Source organism: Haliotis rufescens, unplaced genomic scaffold (genome assembly GCF_023055435.1).
Source record: "Haliotis rufescens isolate VD_foot unplaced genomic scaffold, xgHalRufe1.0.p SCAF_18, whole genome shotgun sequence".
Classification (NCBI taxonomy): Eukaryota; Metazoa; Mollusca; class Gastropoda; order Lepetellida; family Haliotidae; genus Haliotis; species Haliotis rufescens.
The window spans coordinates 30,299,485-30,317,433 of NW_025963868.1; the positions used below are offsets into that span (position 1 = coordinate 30,299,485).

Here is a 17,949-nt window from a genome sequence, read left to right on the forward strand (position 1 = left end):
TGCTGGGGACCTGGAATCCCCGCGGGATGATTGACAGATATGCGATATCATGTCGCTATGGGTAATAAATAAAATAACTTACATGAAACTAGGAATTGTGTTTAAAATGCATGCATACTCATGTTAAGATTCTGGGATGAGACGAGAGTTGAACCATTTATACATTGGTTGACAGCAAACGTAATTCAAAATTAACGTACCGATTTTATTAGTTTCAACAAAATCAGTAATAGTACACTCGTGTCATTAAATATCCTGGTTCATTGATCACTTGATTATCTGGTTCGTTTACAGGCTGACGCCACAAGGTTTGGGTACCGCTGTGCTGAGTCAGGCAAGAAATACTATATTTGTTATGCAAATTATATGAATGGCGGGTGCTACCGGTAGGGTAAGGTTATGCTTACCCTTTTCGCGAACACCTGGTGTCATCACTGATTTTCAGTGGTCCATGCATATAACTCCCATAGCTATTTGCCCTTTACGTCAAGTGGAATCTGTTTAGGTAGAAAATCTAGGCTGGTTATTCTGCTGCATTGACAATTGATATAAAGTAAATTAAAAAAATAAAGACAACTATTTATTCAAATCTACAAAAGAAATGTGTTCCAGAATTTAAACCCAAAAAATATCTTTCACTGGTGTCCTGTAAAAAGTCCAATCTGCAAATGGATCAGATGAGCATAATTAAATGAATGTTCTGTCGCTGATTCAAGTGCTCCAGTGATCAAGGGTGTAATCACAACGTGTCAGCTTCATGTGGGTGGAAACCCGAAGTGGCAATTGCCACTTTGGTGAAAGCCACGAGATCGGATATGGTGCTGACGAACCCAGAAACTCAATCAGGATAAATGTTGGATTCGAACCCAGGTTTCTTGCATGCCCAAAGCACGCAACCCTGCATAGAGAATTGCGTTATAGTTAAAGTGTATTTAATCGCACATATGCACGTCCGCACAAAATCACGCACTCGTGAACGCGCGCACACATACACACTTTTATCAAACTATTGCTGTATGGATTAAGTTAAGGCATAATGTATAACGTACATATATCTAAGGAACTTCGCTAAGCTGGCAAATAAATGGTTCTAACCACACATCACCAGTACAACAAATCAAATCATTGCTATGTTCATAGAAGGTATGCATAGTGTATACCTCACATATATCTAACTCACTTCGGTATTGCAAGCAAATGAAACATTTGTTATGTTGATGGGAGGTATGCATATTGTAAAGCTTACACATACCCCACTCCCTTCACCACACCAACAAATCAAACCATTGCTATCTTGATGTAGAAATTATGAATTATGTATACTTCACATATATCTCACTTAACATACGACACATGGCAGACAACGGTCACAATTTATGTTATAGGGTAACGCATACTGATCACAACATATGTGATCGGTTATCGTATACTGTTCAAAATGTTAATGGTTAACGGATGCTGGTCACAACATATGTTGTAGGGTAACGGATACTTGTCACAATTTGTGTTATAGGGTAATGGATTCTGATCACAATATATGCTGTAGGGTAATGGATGCTGGTCACATATTGTGTAATAGGGTAACACATGCTGGTCACAATATGTGTTATAGGGTAACGGATACTGGTCACAATATATGTGATGGGGTAACGGATGTTGTTCAAAATGTATGTTATAGGGTAACGGATGCTGGTCACAACATGTGTTATAGGGTAACGGACACTGGTCACAATATATGTGATGAGGTAACGGATGTTGTTCAAAATGTATGTTATAGGGTAACGGATGCTGGTCACAATATGTGTTATAGGGTAACAGATGCTGGTCACAATATGCGTTATGGGGTAACGGATGCTGGTCACAATATGCGTTATAGGGTAATGGATACTGGTCACAACATATGCTATAGGGTAACAGATGCTGGTCACAATATATGCTATAGGGTAACGGATGCTGGTCACAATATATGTTATAGGGTAACGGATACTGGTCCCAATATGTGTTGTAGGGTAACGGATACTGGTCACAATATATGTTATAGGGTAACGGATGCTGGTCACAATTGATGCTGTGGGCTAACGGATGCTGAACACAGTTTGTGTTACAGGTTAACGGATGAGGTTCACAATTTATGGTATGTGGCAACTAATGCTGGTTACAATTAATGTTATTGGGTATGGGATGGTTATAATATATGTTTTAGGATAACGGATGCTGGTCACAATCATTATTACAGATGGTGTTCAAAATTTATGTTATAGGCTAAAGGATGCTGGCCAGAATTTATGTTATAGGCTAACGGATGCTGGGGATAATATATTTTATAGAGTAACGGATGCTGGTCACAATATGTGTCATAGGGTAACGGATGCTGGTCACAATATGTGTTATAGGGCAACGGATGCTGGTCACAATATATGTTATAGGGTAACGGATGCTGGTCACAATTGATGTAATAGGCTAACGGATGCTGGTGACAATATATGTGATAGGGTAACGGATGCTGTTCAAAATGTTCGTTATAGGGAATCACATGCTGGTCACAAAATGTGTTAGAGGGTAACAGATGCTGACCACAATATATGTTATAGGGTAACGGATGCTGGTCACAAGATATTTTAGAGGGTAACGGATGCTGGTTACAAATTGTGTAATATGGTTACGGATTCTGATCACAATTTATGCTATAGAGTAACGGATGCTGGTCACAATTTATGCTATAGGGTAACGGATGCTGGTCACAATTTATGCTATAGGGTAACAGATGCCGTTCACAATATGTTACAGGGTAACGGATGCTGGTCACAAATTGTGCTATAGAGTAATGGATGGTGGTCACAATATATGTTATAGAGTAATGGATGCTGTGAACAATATATGCTATCGTGTAACGGAAGCTGGTCACAATATATGTCATAGGTCAATGGATCCTGGTCACAATATATGGTTTTGGTTAACGGATGCTGGTCACAATATATGTTATAGGGTAACAAATGCTGGTCACAATGTGTGTTATAGAGTAATGGATGCTGGTAGCAATATACATATTATAGGGTAACAGGTGCTGGTAACAACATATGTTATAGGGTAACGGATGCTGGTCACAATATGTGTTATAGGGTAACGGATGCTGGTCATAATATATGTTATAGGGTACGGATGCTGGTCACAATATATGTTATATTCTAAATGTTTATTTGTCACCATTTGTTTTGTAGGCTAATGTCCGCTCATACCTGGACACAATATGGTATCTTTGCTGGTTTACTGGTCAATATATATGTTGTAAGCTAACGTCTGTCACCATGTTGACTGAACAGTATACAGGTTAACGTTGTATACGTTGTTAATAACGACGCTCAAGATCATTTTGGAAGAAATTCTTCAACTTATGGTAATTCAAGCGCCATGTTGTTAGTACGAAGGACACCGATATCAAAATTTGAAAAGTCACATTAGCCCAGCGCTTTGAATATCGGACTGACAGTCGGTCACTGCCGGTGTCCCGTCTGTGCAATCAGAAATGGTTCGGTTTCCTTGACCTATCAGCTGAATTTACGCTCAATCAAATTGAAAGCTGCGAAAGTAGTCGGGTGCGTCACGCTCATGTGGACCCTCGATCTATTGAACGGTAGTCGAATATTGTAAATGGATATAGCTCGATTATATAATGTTTTTGGAAGCTCAATGCATAACTTATATAGGATGCAAACAGAATTTGTTTGTTAATATCCCTCGCTCACATGAGATTGCTTCAGTTCTGCCTTGAAGTTGCAAAATGAATGACGTCTCACGATTTTTTATGAATGAAAAAAGTAGTCCCGGTGTGACAGAGGTCACGGTTAGCCAATCAAAACGAATTAAACAAGGTCAGCCTTGTACGACACACGTGTGACGTAAGGATTTAGTATCTTAAGACCTGTATCTTCACCACGTGGGTAATAATGATCAGTATATGGTTGTAGGCTAACGTGATTTAACCTGGTTTACTGACCTTGTAAAGTGCTCAGTATCTAGGTTGCAAGCCATGGCTGTCATCTTGACAACTGGACAAATACTATGTTGTATGATTATTCCAGTGGGGAGCTTTGGATTTGTCTGAAAGGAAATTGCCTTAGACACATTTTGAAAAAAATAGTTATGCTTCAGACTGTTGGGAAAAAAAGGAAGAAATTGTCTGCCAAAAAATTACATTGCTGCAATGTGTTGGGTTTTTTTAGAGAAAAAAAGTAATTAGGCTCATAGTTTTAATTAACAAAAGGCAAGTCCAAAACAATCCTGGGAACATTTAGAAATGCCCTCCACCGTGAAACCATAAAAACGTAGAAAGCAATACTAAGACCTTGAATGTTGTAACTCTTTCAGCAGGACTCGCGTGTACAATTATACCTCAAATAGTTTATTTAGACGCCAAAGGCTGGAGTTGCTGGAATGTTGCTTGACATATATTGAAAACATGAAGACTTCACTCGAGCCATCCATAATTGTGGAGAGAGGTTTTGTCACTCTGATTCTTTATGCATAGATCTTAACATAAAACAGATGAGGCTGTCTCACTAGTCTCTATTATGGCTAGTTCAGGTGAAAAATCAGAGGAAGGGAATTGCCTAATTGACAATTAATGAACAATGTCATAGATATACCTGAAGGTTCAAGTAAAATTTTCTATAAGGACGTTCAGCACTTCACATTCTGTTTTCTCAGTAAACTTCAGATGACATTTTCGTTGATGGTTCCAGAATGTACTTTGCTGTATTGATCTCGCATGTAAGATGTACAGCGGTAACGGTATCTGTCACATGGCGTCCATATACATAAGTCAACAGGTCTGCCTTGGTTGTGTCGATCAGCAGTCGTGCAGTCGTACCCAGCTGTGTGTGGTCGGTAGTTGGTGCATCTTCTGTGCAGACTTGAAGATGACTCCACTGTGTTCAGGGGTGTTTCGGGAGCTGTTCCTGGTATCAGCAGCTTTACACTCAATGGTAGGACTGGTAACATCCAGCATCAAACAAAGTGAAGTTCAAACAACAGAGAAGGAGACGGAGCGTTCTGCTACTATCGGGAACATTGGCATCAAACTCTGCCAAGTAAGATGTGTTGAAACTGGCGGCTGTTTGAGATACGAATACAGCTATGAAACGTTAACTTGTCGTCTACGACTTGGTGAATCGAAGCCAGTTGAGAAGAATGAAGGATTTATTGTTCTTCAAAAGAATCATTACATGTAAGTTGATTTTATTTGTATATATGTTTACCCTATTTAAGAATGTAGGTGATTGTAGTTATTTGGTTTAATTCCATTCCAGAAATTATTTCCTTATGTAATTACATCATATTGAAGAACAAACATTAAGTACATAAAAAATGTATTCTATATTAGTCTGCTAGGTTTGAACTCAATTTACGTTAGGTGAATTAAAAGTAATTTACTGTCAAATATCAAGAGTGAATGGGATATGTTTTACACCGCATTTGGCAACAGTCCATTCATATCACAAATCGAGGAGACCAGAAATGATCTTCATACATTGTACTGGGTCTTCAGTGAACAAACGTTTAGAACACAACGCTACCCCAACAGCCAACATATATATATACTAACGGAAAAATGTAACCATGTTTCATGTAAAGTGATGTAAATATTTTGTTATCTAAAATAACAACATACTATTGGCCATCCGTCTGATCAAATTGATTGACAAAACCCATACCTGTTAACAGGGTGTTGTGAGAACTCAATTAACAATGTCAATAAAGGGAGCGACCACCATTTGCCTTGATGCAGGCAAGGCAGCGGCGGCGCATTGAAGACAATAGATGGTTGAAAACAGCCTGGGAGATGTTGTTCCAAATGTCAACCAAAGATTGGCCCAATTAAGTAGCCTTACAGACTGGTTCTGGTTCTGTTGTGTACGTTGTTCCATCTCATCCCAGGCATGTCCTATGGGGGAGTTGTCTGGAGATACAGACAGGAATGGCAAACGTTTGTTACAACACGTGGAACGGTGGGTGGGGTGGAGTTGTGGATGGCTGGGATGTTTGTGGGGGAGGCGATGCTGCTTCACCGTGACGCTAAATCCACAAAGGGTAGAACATGATCTCGAACGATTTCGTCCCGGTAGCGTACGTCATTCGAATTGCCATTTATAATGACGTTATGTTCTCCCGAGAGTTCTGATATAAGCCCATACCATTACACTTCCGACCCGAAACAGGCGATGTTGAGTACTGCAAGCTAAAACGTTCTCCTGGACGCCTGTAGACCCTTGCACGACCATCAGACCTGTTCAGATTAAACCTGGACTCATCAGTTTACTGTCCCAGTCATGATTCTGAACCTCAGATGTCTACACCAAGCTAGGCGGGGCTGACGGTGACGTAGAATCAATCTTCTGCAACAATCAATCAACAACTTGCGTACGGTTCTGCCACTAACCGGGCCCAACCCAGGGACTGTCTGAGCTGTTAATTTGGCAGTTTGGTATCGATTCCGTAGATGCACCAACCGAATACGGTTGTCTTGTGGACGTGTCGTCAAGTGTTTGTACATAACGTATCTACATGTTGCTGATATCGTCAAAAAAGGGACAATACTGTGTTTTGATAAACTTAAGATTATCTGGCAGCTTCGTTTTGTCCCATTACCCCGATATTGCCTTACAAAAATGTTTTCTTGAACACCTAGTATCTACACAATCACTGTGTGCTATTCACATTAACAAGAAACACGTGTGTGAGTATCATGCCCCCAACAAACATGCAAACATTAATATTGTGCTCCGTGCATGATCATGCACGTGCACATTGTGTCTCACGACCTTAAAGTCAAGGAAATACCTTCATGAACATGTATTACAAGATAAAGTTTTTCATTACAGAATAACTATATTTTTATTTTCTATTTTTTCGTCAGTATATATCTAGAAAGGCAACGTCAAGTAAAAATTAATGCATGTGTGACGGGTACCACCGGTGGGTCAGGATACGTTCATCTTTTCGCTTACTTCATCACTGTGTCATAGTGATTCATAAACACATGTTCGTGAACACATGTCCATGCTTTAAGCAGAGATTTCATATGAATATGGAACGAGGAGAAATTCGAGAACACACAGTTGACAGTTTGCTTCTGTTTAAAGGTACCCGCTGGTCCCTGCACAGACATGTCTTGCTGTCTCGGTTCTAGGTGTATAAAGAGTCGATCTGGAAAAGCTGTCTGTGTAAAAGGTAATAGCCTTCCCGTTATCTTTTGTTTGGTTTACAAGTACTATTTTACTTGAGGGTTTTAGGGCAAATATCTGCACTTCTAGAAAAAGAAACAATACCTCCCAAGAAATATCTCCAATCCACCAATAGAATGTTTAGACTGTCAGATAACGAAACTATCTATTGAATTAACCTTGATTTCCAACTTTCTTAAGTTAAATTTAAGATGCTAGAAATTATGTTGGGATATGACGACGCTGAATAATTTATATGTTTATGTAATGTAGTTTTTGAAACAAATGTGTTTTAGGATGTTAACATGAATAGTACTTCGTCACTAGCTGTGGTGAAACAAATCTCAATAAACATATTTCCAGATAGGGAGAAGTTCTATCCTTCGAGATCTCAACAGCAGAAACGAGATCAGAAGAGAAAATCTGGAGACAACATACTCCCTGAAGCCTGCAGGGAGGGTGATCTTAGCCGAGTGCAACACATCTTAACTGAAGGTCATGTTGACCTCAACAGTAGAGAGAAAAAGCACGGGATGACACCATTGATGTTTGCAGCAACTGAGGGACAAAGAGACGTGTTTGACTTAGTCATGAGTAAAGGAGGCAATGCTTCACTTGTGGATATAAATGGTGATAACATCCTACATTTGGCCTGTCTTGGAGGACATGTTGAGATGGTGAAGTACATCCTCTCAAAGAAGATTGTGGACATCAACTGTAGAGGAATGTATGGGAGGACTCCCTTGATGATTGCAGCAACTGAGGGACATAGAAACGTGTTTGACTTTGTCATGAGTAAAGGAGGTGATGTGTCTGCATTTGATGGTAATGGTAATAACATCCTACATTTAGCCTGTGTTGGAGGAAATGTCGATATAGTAAAGTACATCCTCTCTCAGAACATTGCGGAAATCAACAGTAAAACAACAAATGGATTGACACCATTGATTGTGGCCGCAGCTGAGGGACATAAAGACGTGTTTGACTTGCTTGTTAGTAAAGGAGGTGATGTGTCTGCAGTTGATAGTAATGGTTCCACGATCCTGCACGTGGCCTGTTTCTGTGGCCAAGTGGAAATGGTGAAGTAAATTCTGTCTCAAAATATTGTGGATATTGACGCCAAGAACAAGCATGGGTACACGGCAGCGATGATGGCAAAGTTTAGAAAACACATGAAAGTGTATGACCTCATTATTTCGCAGGGCTGATTTGGAAAGCTGATGTTCGATACAAACCGGCAGTCACTATGATTAATATGATGATTTCTTTGTTGCATGTATTTCTGTCATTCTAGAAACGCATTCAAGTAAATGTCTCAACATCATTGCCATTTATTTCATGAAAGCTGTTTGAACCTTCAGAAAAAGTACAGATTAAATATGACCCACTCATACTATGCAACAATGTATTTCCGTCAATCTAAATGTGCGGTCGGGTAGCCTAGTGGTTAAAGCGTTCGCTCGTTACATAGTATACACCTGTTTCTCTTACAGCAACACCTATGTTACATAGTATACACCTGTTTCTCTTACAGCAACACCTATGTTACATCGTGTACACCTGTTTCTCTTACAGCAACACCTATGTTACATAGTATACACCTGTTTCTCTTACAGCAACACCTATGTTACATAGTGTACACCTGTTTCTCTTACAGCAACACCTATGTTACATAGTATACACCTGTTTATCTTACAGCAACACCTATGTTACATCGTGTACACCTGTTTCTCTTACAGCAACACCTATGTTACATAGTATACACATGTTTCTCTTACAGCAACACCTATGTTACATAGTGTACACCTGTTTCTCTTACAGCAACACCTATGTTACATAGTGTACACCTGTTTACCTTAAAGCAACACATATATTACAAAGTATACACCTGTTTCTATTACAGCAACACATGTGTTACATCGTGTACACCTGTTTCTCTTACAGCAACACCTATGTTACATCGGGTACACCTGTTTCCCTTACAGCAACACATGTGTTACATCGTGTACACCTGTTTCTATTACAGCAACACATGTGTTACATCGTGTACACCTGTTTCTATTACAGCAACACATGTGTTACATCGTGTACACCTGTTTCTCTTACAGCAACACCTATGTTACATCGGGTACACCTGTTTCCCTTACAGCAACACATGTGTTACATCGGGTACACCTGTTTCTATTACACCAACACATGTGTTACATCGTGTACACCTGTTTCTCTTACAGCAACACATGTGTTACATCGTGTACACCTGTTTCCCTTACAGCAACACATGTGTTACATAGTGTACACCTGTTTCTCTTACAGCAACACCTATGTTACATAGTGTACACCTGTTTCTCTTACAGCAACAGCTATTAAACATAGTAAACACCTGTTTCCCTAAAAACAACGCATATATTACAAAGCGTACACCTGTTTCTCTTACAGCAACGCATATATTACAAAGCATACACCTGTTTCGCTTACAGCAGCACATATATTACATAGTATTCACCTGTTTCTTTTACAGCAACATATTTATTTAGGAGATAAACCTACTGTGTTTTGAATTTTGATGTAGTCCCACTGTAGAATAGATACCTCTTTATTATCATTTTGAACCGAGTGCTTCGCGATCGGCAGCCATTTTCTATGAATCGATATTTAGGCTATTTATGTATTCATACGCACGTTTTTTTTTAAAAGGATTAATATATTTGAAAGGTGTTTCCGTAGCAAAAAGGAAACCTCTTTTTAACCAATCAGAATCAAGCATTCATCAATGTCATGTTAGAATACATAGAAAACACATGTTTCTCTTTCAGCATATTGTACATGTGTTACCCTTACATCAACACATATTGTACATGTGTTACCCTTACATCAACACATATTTTACACGTGCTACCTTACATCAACACATATTGTACACGTGTTGCCTTACATCAACACATATTGTACACGTGTTACCTTTCATCAACACATATTGTACACGTGTTACCCTTTCATCAACACATATTGTACACATGTTACCCTTACATCAACACATATTGTACACGTGTTACCCTTACATCAACACATATTATACACGTGTAACCTTACATCAACACATATTGTACACGTGTTACCCTTACATCAACAGATATTGTACACGTGTTGCCTTACATCAACACATATTGTAGACGTGTTACCCTTACATCAACACATATTGTACACATGCTACCCTAACATTAACAAATATTGCACACGTGTTACCCTTACATCAACACATAGTGTACACGTGTTACCCTTACATCAACACATATTTTACACGTGTTACCTTTAAATCAACACATATTTTACACGTGTTACCTTTAAATCAACACATATTGTACATGTGTTACCCTTACATCAACACATCATATTTTGTTTAATTTGACGTTTACACGACATTCGGCTTTTCCATTTGACGAGAGGTCGGTCACATGACCGCGAAATTGACGTCCATAAGTGTATGAACGACACAATTTGACGTTCATACGTTTTTCACGAGACCGTGTTCTTGAAATGACGTAAACACTAACGGACTACTTCCACATTCCTGGGGAAACCCCTGGGAATTCCATAGCACGGAAACATACATAAGCATTATTTCTGATCATTTAGACCCTTTAATCTTGGTCTCAGCATTTCAGTATACATTGAGAAACGTAAGAGAGCTTGACTGCATTATTGTTCACGAATTTCCTCGCTACGGCCCATCCTAATGAACAAACGAAAAAATCCAAACTATCGTCAGTATCGATTCGATCTGTGTCTAGGCTGACAGTGACCGTCTCCAGCAATCTACGAATTTACCTTGGTGTCAGTTTGACGCATCTTTAATCACCTTTTAATAATCGGTCAGTTGATCAATCATGACTAACACATGTAACCGCCACAGGTTCATTAACAACTTCGGAAATACTCCCGTCACGTTTATCGTGTCGGCCATTTTGACGTCTTGTACTAGATGTAAATGTATTATGATGCGCTGTCATTGTGACTGACTTACTGAAGTAGTTCATTACAGACCTTTCTCATCTAATGGGGATATTATATGAACACATGTGTTGCGTAACATGTTTCTGAAGAGCAAGGTCTGCATCCATTCGCTCATGTCACCTCTCTTTTTGGGGAACTATTTTATTCCGCGGTATAGCTGGTTGTTGTTTGGCTGTCAGTTTTAAAAACTGTGTTTAGATCTTTGCCTACATCCTTTGAGGTAAGAAATTGTGATACAAAATTATAAGAATTGACTTTCACTTTGTCGCAAGCTCCGGCGTTCATACAGTTTGGCCCTCACTCTATGAAGGTTCATACTCCAATGAACTCACACAAAGTGAAGGTCAATTCTTAATTATACCACATCTACACAGTGTATATGAGTTACCCGTGCTTCAACAATATGTTACACAGTGTAAACGTGTTATTTACGCAGTAACACACTGTTACCCGTGGTTATCCGTTCATCAAAGCATGCTGTACATATCGTACGTGTGTTCCCCCTATATCAACACGTACGTGTGGATCCCCTGGTATAATTTGTTGTACAATTAACTGTGCTGAACGCAAGATGCTACTTTGTGAATCGGACTGGTCAGACTCGGTGACGTCGTTGATGTGTCATTTTGCCCCGATGACGCGTGTCACTGGATTGTCTAGTCCAGACTCGAATATTTACAGACCGCCGTCATATGTCTGCAACAATGCTGAGTGCGACGTTAAAATACAAACAAACAAACAAAGAGCCAGTGTTGTTGAGGTTACCAACTTCCATAGTTGTAAAAGGCGTTAAAAGATGGTACTTGTTGTTACCCTGTCTGGCGCTCGGCATTAAGGGACTAAAACAAGGACTGGTCGGCTCGGAGTCAGTATGCTGTGCCTGAGTAGGGTATTCATGTTAAACTGCGGCATGGTATCTCAGTGAGCTAGCACTATAAATCAGCATCAGTCCGGACTAGTACAAGCAGCCACACAAACACACACGCGTACTTGCACGTCGCTATATAAGTGTAATAATCTTGGACGCGACGTAAAACCCCATTTCACCTCACCTCAGGCGTTTATCACTTGGGTGACACCAACGAACAGGGGTATTGTGTGGATAAACATAATTCGGGCGAATCTGACATTCCAAGACCCATGGCTCCTAAGCACGCATAAGGGACGCCCCATCTGTAACAACACACGAATGTTATACAGTAACCTACGTTTATAACGAACACGGTTATAACGGTCCAGGCCATTTGCTGTTTATATGATGAATATATATGCTTATAACGAACTACGGTTATAACGAACTTACGGGTAACAACACGTACTGTCTTCTAACGTCTTTTTACGTGACGCGGGATGGAACCCCGCGATCTTCCGCTCTCCGGGCGAACGCTCTACCACTAGACCACGAAGGCGGTCCTGTAGGTGTTCGTAATTTAGCATTTTGATAAAAGCTTCGAGCAGTTGTGATGTGATGATTTAACATTATCTCCGCAACCCACGAGAAGCTGAGCCTGTGTTAGAGTTCTACTTCGATGTATCACCCAAATGGTCTGGTGAAATGTAATTTATTTTATAGCGACTGAATCAGGTGAACATTATCTTGAAATACTCTCTCCAAATATATTAACAATAACACACTGATAAAACTGTGAATCAGTAAAGCATAGATATAGGAAAGAGGATGAAACTTGAACACAGGTCGAGTGAGTTATTTCCTGGTTCCATGGGCAAATTCCAAGAGCGCCATTTCGACAATACTACTACACTCTTGCATTACATAATTATATAAGTACCTTTTTCTCAATTGCTTGCTGTCATCTCCCTTCACAACGACAGTCCTTTGTTCCCTTCGTTTACAAGGGCACGGGTGGCCCAGTCGTTTAAGGCCGGGCGATTCGCTGTGCAGAGTAGCGTCCCTTGGGTACGCCAGAAACTGTGACTGTAGGTTCGAATCCCGGTTCGCCCCGATTATGTTTTCAAGTTTGTCAGCACCATACCCGTGCTCGTGGGTTTCACCAAAGTGGTAAACGTCTGATACCTGCATCATTTCAGGCTTTCCTCCCACATTAAGCTGACGCGCCTCGATATAACTGGAATACAGTTAAAAGCGGCTTTAAATCCAACTCACTCAAGCACTCGTTAACAAGTCAATAATAACAATATTTCATCAATATCAATATGTGTTACACCACTATTATCTATAAACAAATTTGTTAGCCATTTCACGTGGCTTGGGAGCTATGTTCTCTCTAACGTCCCGCGGGGGCACGGATGGCCCAGTCGTCGAGGGCGTCGCGATTCGCAGAAACACGCCAGAAACCTATGATTGTGGGTTCGAATCCCGGTTCACCCTGATTATGTTTCTAGGTTTGTCAGTACCATACCCGTGCTCGTGGGTTTCACCGAAGTGGTAAACGTGTTAGACCTGCATCACGTCGGGCTTTCCTCCAAAATTAAGCTGACACGCCGTGATATACCTGGAATATTGTTAAAAGTGGTATTAAACCCAACTCACTCACTCACTCTCGCGTCTCGCTGATTCCGTTTGTATCTGTTTGTATTTTGTTATGTCCTTTCATATCACAGCATATGTACTGAACCGCAAAAGAAGCGTCACCCCTTGTAACATTGCATGAAAAGTTGACATTTAAATATCTGGGTAATTTTTGTCCAAGTTTCTAAAATTTGACATTACCTTTTTTGGAAAATGAAACGAAAAAACAAAGCAGATGACAATAAAACCGATCACCAAAACGCATCACGGCAACGGTAACCCGATGCACGTGAGTTCCATGCAAATTGAAATGTACATGCGTTCCCCCATTTTTGGCTCTGTAAAAATCCACCCAGATCAGAGAACATTCATTCGATATTGAATTGCTACCACATGCCAAGATTGAAAAGAAATCAGCGACACCATGCCCTTGGACGATTGCAAGCTGGACAAACCGCCCGGTAAGTAGCCAATGCATTTCAAGGCCACGTGAGGACCATATAAAGGCTCCAGCAACGGTACCAGACCACCAACACCACAGATAATCGACCACGTAGTGGAAGACCAAGGGTCAGCACCCGACGACATGATCGTCAGATTGTGCGACAGCATCTTCAAGATCGCTTTGTTACTGTTGCGGAAACTGCTCGACAAACCATGGGGACACACCAGCGACACATAAGTGCGGACACCGTGCGTCGACGATTGACAAGCAGACACCCCCACTGTGACAGGCCACAACGAGGACCCATTCTGACACCACGTCATCGCCGGGACCGTCTTCAGAGGGCAACAGAGCACCAGCATTTGCGCCAGCAGCAGTGGAGAAAAGTCCTCTCTTCAGACGAGAGCCGATACTTTATCTCGACAGCAGATTGCATAGAGAACCTGGCGACGCCATGGGAAACGTTATTCGGATGCTTGAATTGTTGAGAGAGACTCGTGGGATGGTCCGAGCATCATGCTGTGGGGTGGAATTGGTCTTGCACAGAGGGTCGGCCCTGTGGTCGTCCAGACCATCGGTCCAGGAAGATGCAATGACGTCACAGCAACTCGGTACATTGGTCTTGCGATCACACGCCATACCTCATTTGGCATGTCGCCGAGTTTCAGCATGATAACGGCCGTGCCCACACTGCAAGAGCAACAAAAGACTTCCTCCAGCAGAATGGCTTCGGAACCATGGACTTGCCTGCCCTCAGTCCCGATTGAAATCCCATTGAGCTCCTGTGGGACGAGATTCAAAGACGGCTGAAAGACGTCCGACAAAGGCCGACAACTGCCGCTGAACTGTGTCAGGCGTTCCTCAGAGTGTGGGCTTAAGTGCCTATGGCCTTCATCAACCGCCTCATCCATTTCATGTATCGACGTTGCATGGCAGTCATCAATGCACATGGCGGACACACGAGATACTGACTTGTGATATCTTTTTCTCATAAACTAGTGTTGTGTTTCACTTTAAGAACATTTTGCACTTGAATTTGATCCTTGATGATCAGTTTTGCCAAGTTTTATCTTTTTAATATGTCTCAAAGTATGTTTATCATCCATAACTGGCTCCCACAGGTGATATCGCTTGGGAGAGATCAAGCGATATCTACACTAGATATCGCTGCAATGAAATTGCATCACAATGATTTGCAGGCCATTGTGACGTCATTGGTTACCATGACGTCACAATCAAATGATATCACTAATGGCTCTGCTACTGAAGCTGTTGGCAGTACTTTTTACACTTAAGACACTGCTTATTACTGTCTACAAACTGAAGTTGGAAGAATGATGTTGGATGATAAATTTAATCTCACCCTCGTGTCTTTTGATATCAAATATATCAACACGCGTTGATAAAAGTGGAAAAGATCCTCGGCAAGCCTCGGAGTTTTCCTACTTTTATCAACTAGGATAGATATATGAGAAACCTTATCTGTCCAAACACTGTAAATTTTATCTCTGCCTCGTGTCTTTTGATATCAAATATATCAACACGCGTTGATAAAAGTGGAAAAGATCCTCGGCAAGCCTCGGAGTTTTCCTACTTTTATCAACTCCTGTTGATATATTTCATATCAAAAGACACGAGGCAGAGATAAAATTTACAGTGTTTGGACAGATAAGGTTTCTCATATATCTATCCTGGTGACAATTCTTTTGCGGGTCAGTATATATATGTTAACGATCCAATCTATTAGATTGAATATCAATCAATCAATCTTTATTGTATGAAAGGCCATTGGCCCATATACACATATAGATAAACAATATCATTTATAGCTGTACAGCGCATTATATAATTATTGGATAACTAATATGATGCTTGACATGTATTAGAGGTATTGTAATAACAGTGGTAATAACCACAGTGGCAGTAGTAGTATAAAATACAAAAGGAATGGAATAGCATAGCACGACGTTCAATACAAAAGAATCAATCAGTAATATACATCATGTCATGACAATTTGACAATTTAAATGTATTTGCATTTCTAGTAGAAACAAACAGACAAAAATGAAATGTAGATACTCCTGATCTAGATGCAAAAGTTTCAATATGTACACAACAATGTATTTCATCTATTGTTCTTCATTAAATTATGAATTCTCTAAATATTGTTGCGTTTCTGTTGCTGTGGATGACCAATGGATTGTCCCTTGATGTTTATGTAGAAGGTCAGCTCCTTATACAAAGGAAATGTTTGGGCCGGGACACTAAAACTGCCACCACTGTGTTGCAAAAAGAATATGTTTCTTAAACGTCTTACGGTAGACATGTGGAGGATATTTCCAAATATGACGCATCTGTGACAAAATGCTGTCGGAAAAAAATCCCTATTTTGACATATACCATATGTTTCCCTATTTTGTCAGGTGAAACATTTACTCAACCACAGTGAAACCTCAGTCACACAGACAATGCGACCGCGATGCAACCTCTTGGCGACCAAAATATTTGACGATCGCAATGAGGTTTCGGGGGTCTCTGAAAGGTTTCAGAGCGGTCGCAAAACCCATTCGGTCGCAACCAGTCCTTTGAACATGCACAACATGCTGCGACCTATTTGGTTGCTAGGAGGAGTCATTGGTGTCCTAGAGTTCCCCAAGTGGTGTTATTTTAATCGCAGATTGGTTTCCACTATGCGGTGAGCGGTTTCATGTGCACAACAGTGTTCACTCTTTGCAACCCAGTTGTGTTTGATCAGTGATGAGGCTATGATCGACTGGCGCTTTATCGGTGACTGGTTGTCGATCGGTTGCAAAGTGGTTTCCAAGCGTGTGTCGATCATTCGCCGTTTGGTTTGCAACATGTCACCGTCTATAAAACGACCTGTCTGTGCATTTGTCATAAAAACTCAGAGGGTTCACATCAGTTATTTCCATTCATCACAGGTCCGTAAAGGCAGGAAAAAACAAAAAGAATAAGTCTCCAGCAACCCATGTTTGACGTAAGAGGCGATTAACGGGATCGGGTGGTCAGGCTCACTGACTTGGTTGACGTGTGTCTCCGTATAGCTGGAATATGGCTGCATGTGGCGTTAAGGTAATCTCCCGTTCACCATGATTATGTTTCTAGGTTTGTCAGTACCGTAGCTATGCTCTTTTAGTTCCCCAAAAGTGGTAAGCGCCGAATATTTCCATCACTTATTTCACGATCTCAAGATGACACGCCGTTATACAACATAAATGCGTCAAAAGCAGCGTTAAACCAAACTCACTCACTCACCCAAAACAAGACGCAATCAACACCATTGACCAGACAATCCGGTGATTGATTTTATGAATAGCGATTGACGCCGTCGGGTACGATGACAAACAATCAAATAGCGTATTGCACGTGCAAAACAAATACTGGCTTGCAGGGAAACATGTGCCTGTCTGATTACACTAAACATATTTGTCGAATCATCAAGTGAGTGAGAGGCAGTGAGAGGGGAGGTCAATTAGCGTCACTGCCGTTAGCAGTTACCAAGGAACGCAACTCTGCACAGCGAATCGCAGCGCCTTAGACGACTGATGAAATTAAGAATGAGCTCTATCTGTATTACAATCATCCAATGATTGTCAAAGCACACTGGATGTAACTCCTTTGGGAGTGCCGGACAGATGAACAGAAGGGCCAGTCCTGGAAGCACGGATGTATTGTCTAACGTTTAGCTTGGGTATGTATATACGATGGGGATGACAATCTTTTAGGTAATTATGACCCAAAGACCTTTTCGAGCCGGTCAC

The 17,949-nt window shown here is 40.8% G+C and overlaps 2 protein-coding genes across 2 annotated transcripts in view; one reads left to right on the top strand and one right to left on the bottom strand.

The window, feature by feature from the left end:
- Window positions 1–17,949, bottom strand: part of LOC124115509 — a 49,268-nt gene that overhangs the window by 17,439 nt on the left and 13,880 nt on the right. The gene's annotated exons all lie outside the window — the stretch shown is intronic.
- Window positions 4,917–8,308, top strand: LOC125381450 (ankyrin repeat domain-containing protein 17-like). Its single transcript, XM_048397998.1, has 4 exons — window positions 4,917–5,087; window positions 5,935–6,005; window positions 7,187–7,227; window positions 7,584–8,308. The coding sequence occupies exons 1-4, from the start codon at window positions 4,917–4,919 to the stop codon at window positions 8,306–8,308; spliced, it is 1,008 nt and encodes a 335-aa protein (XP_048253955.1).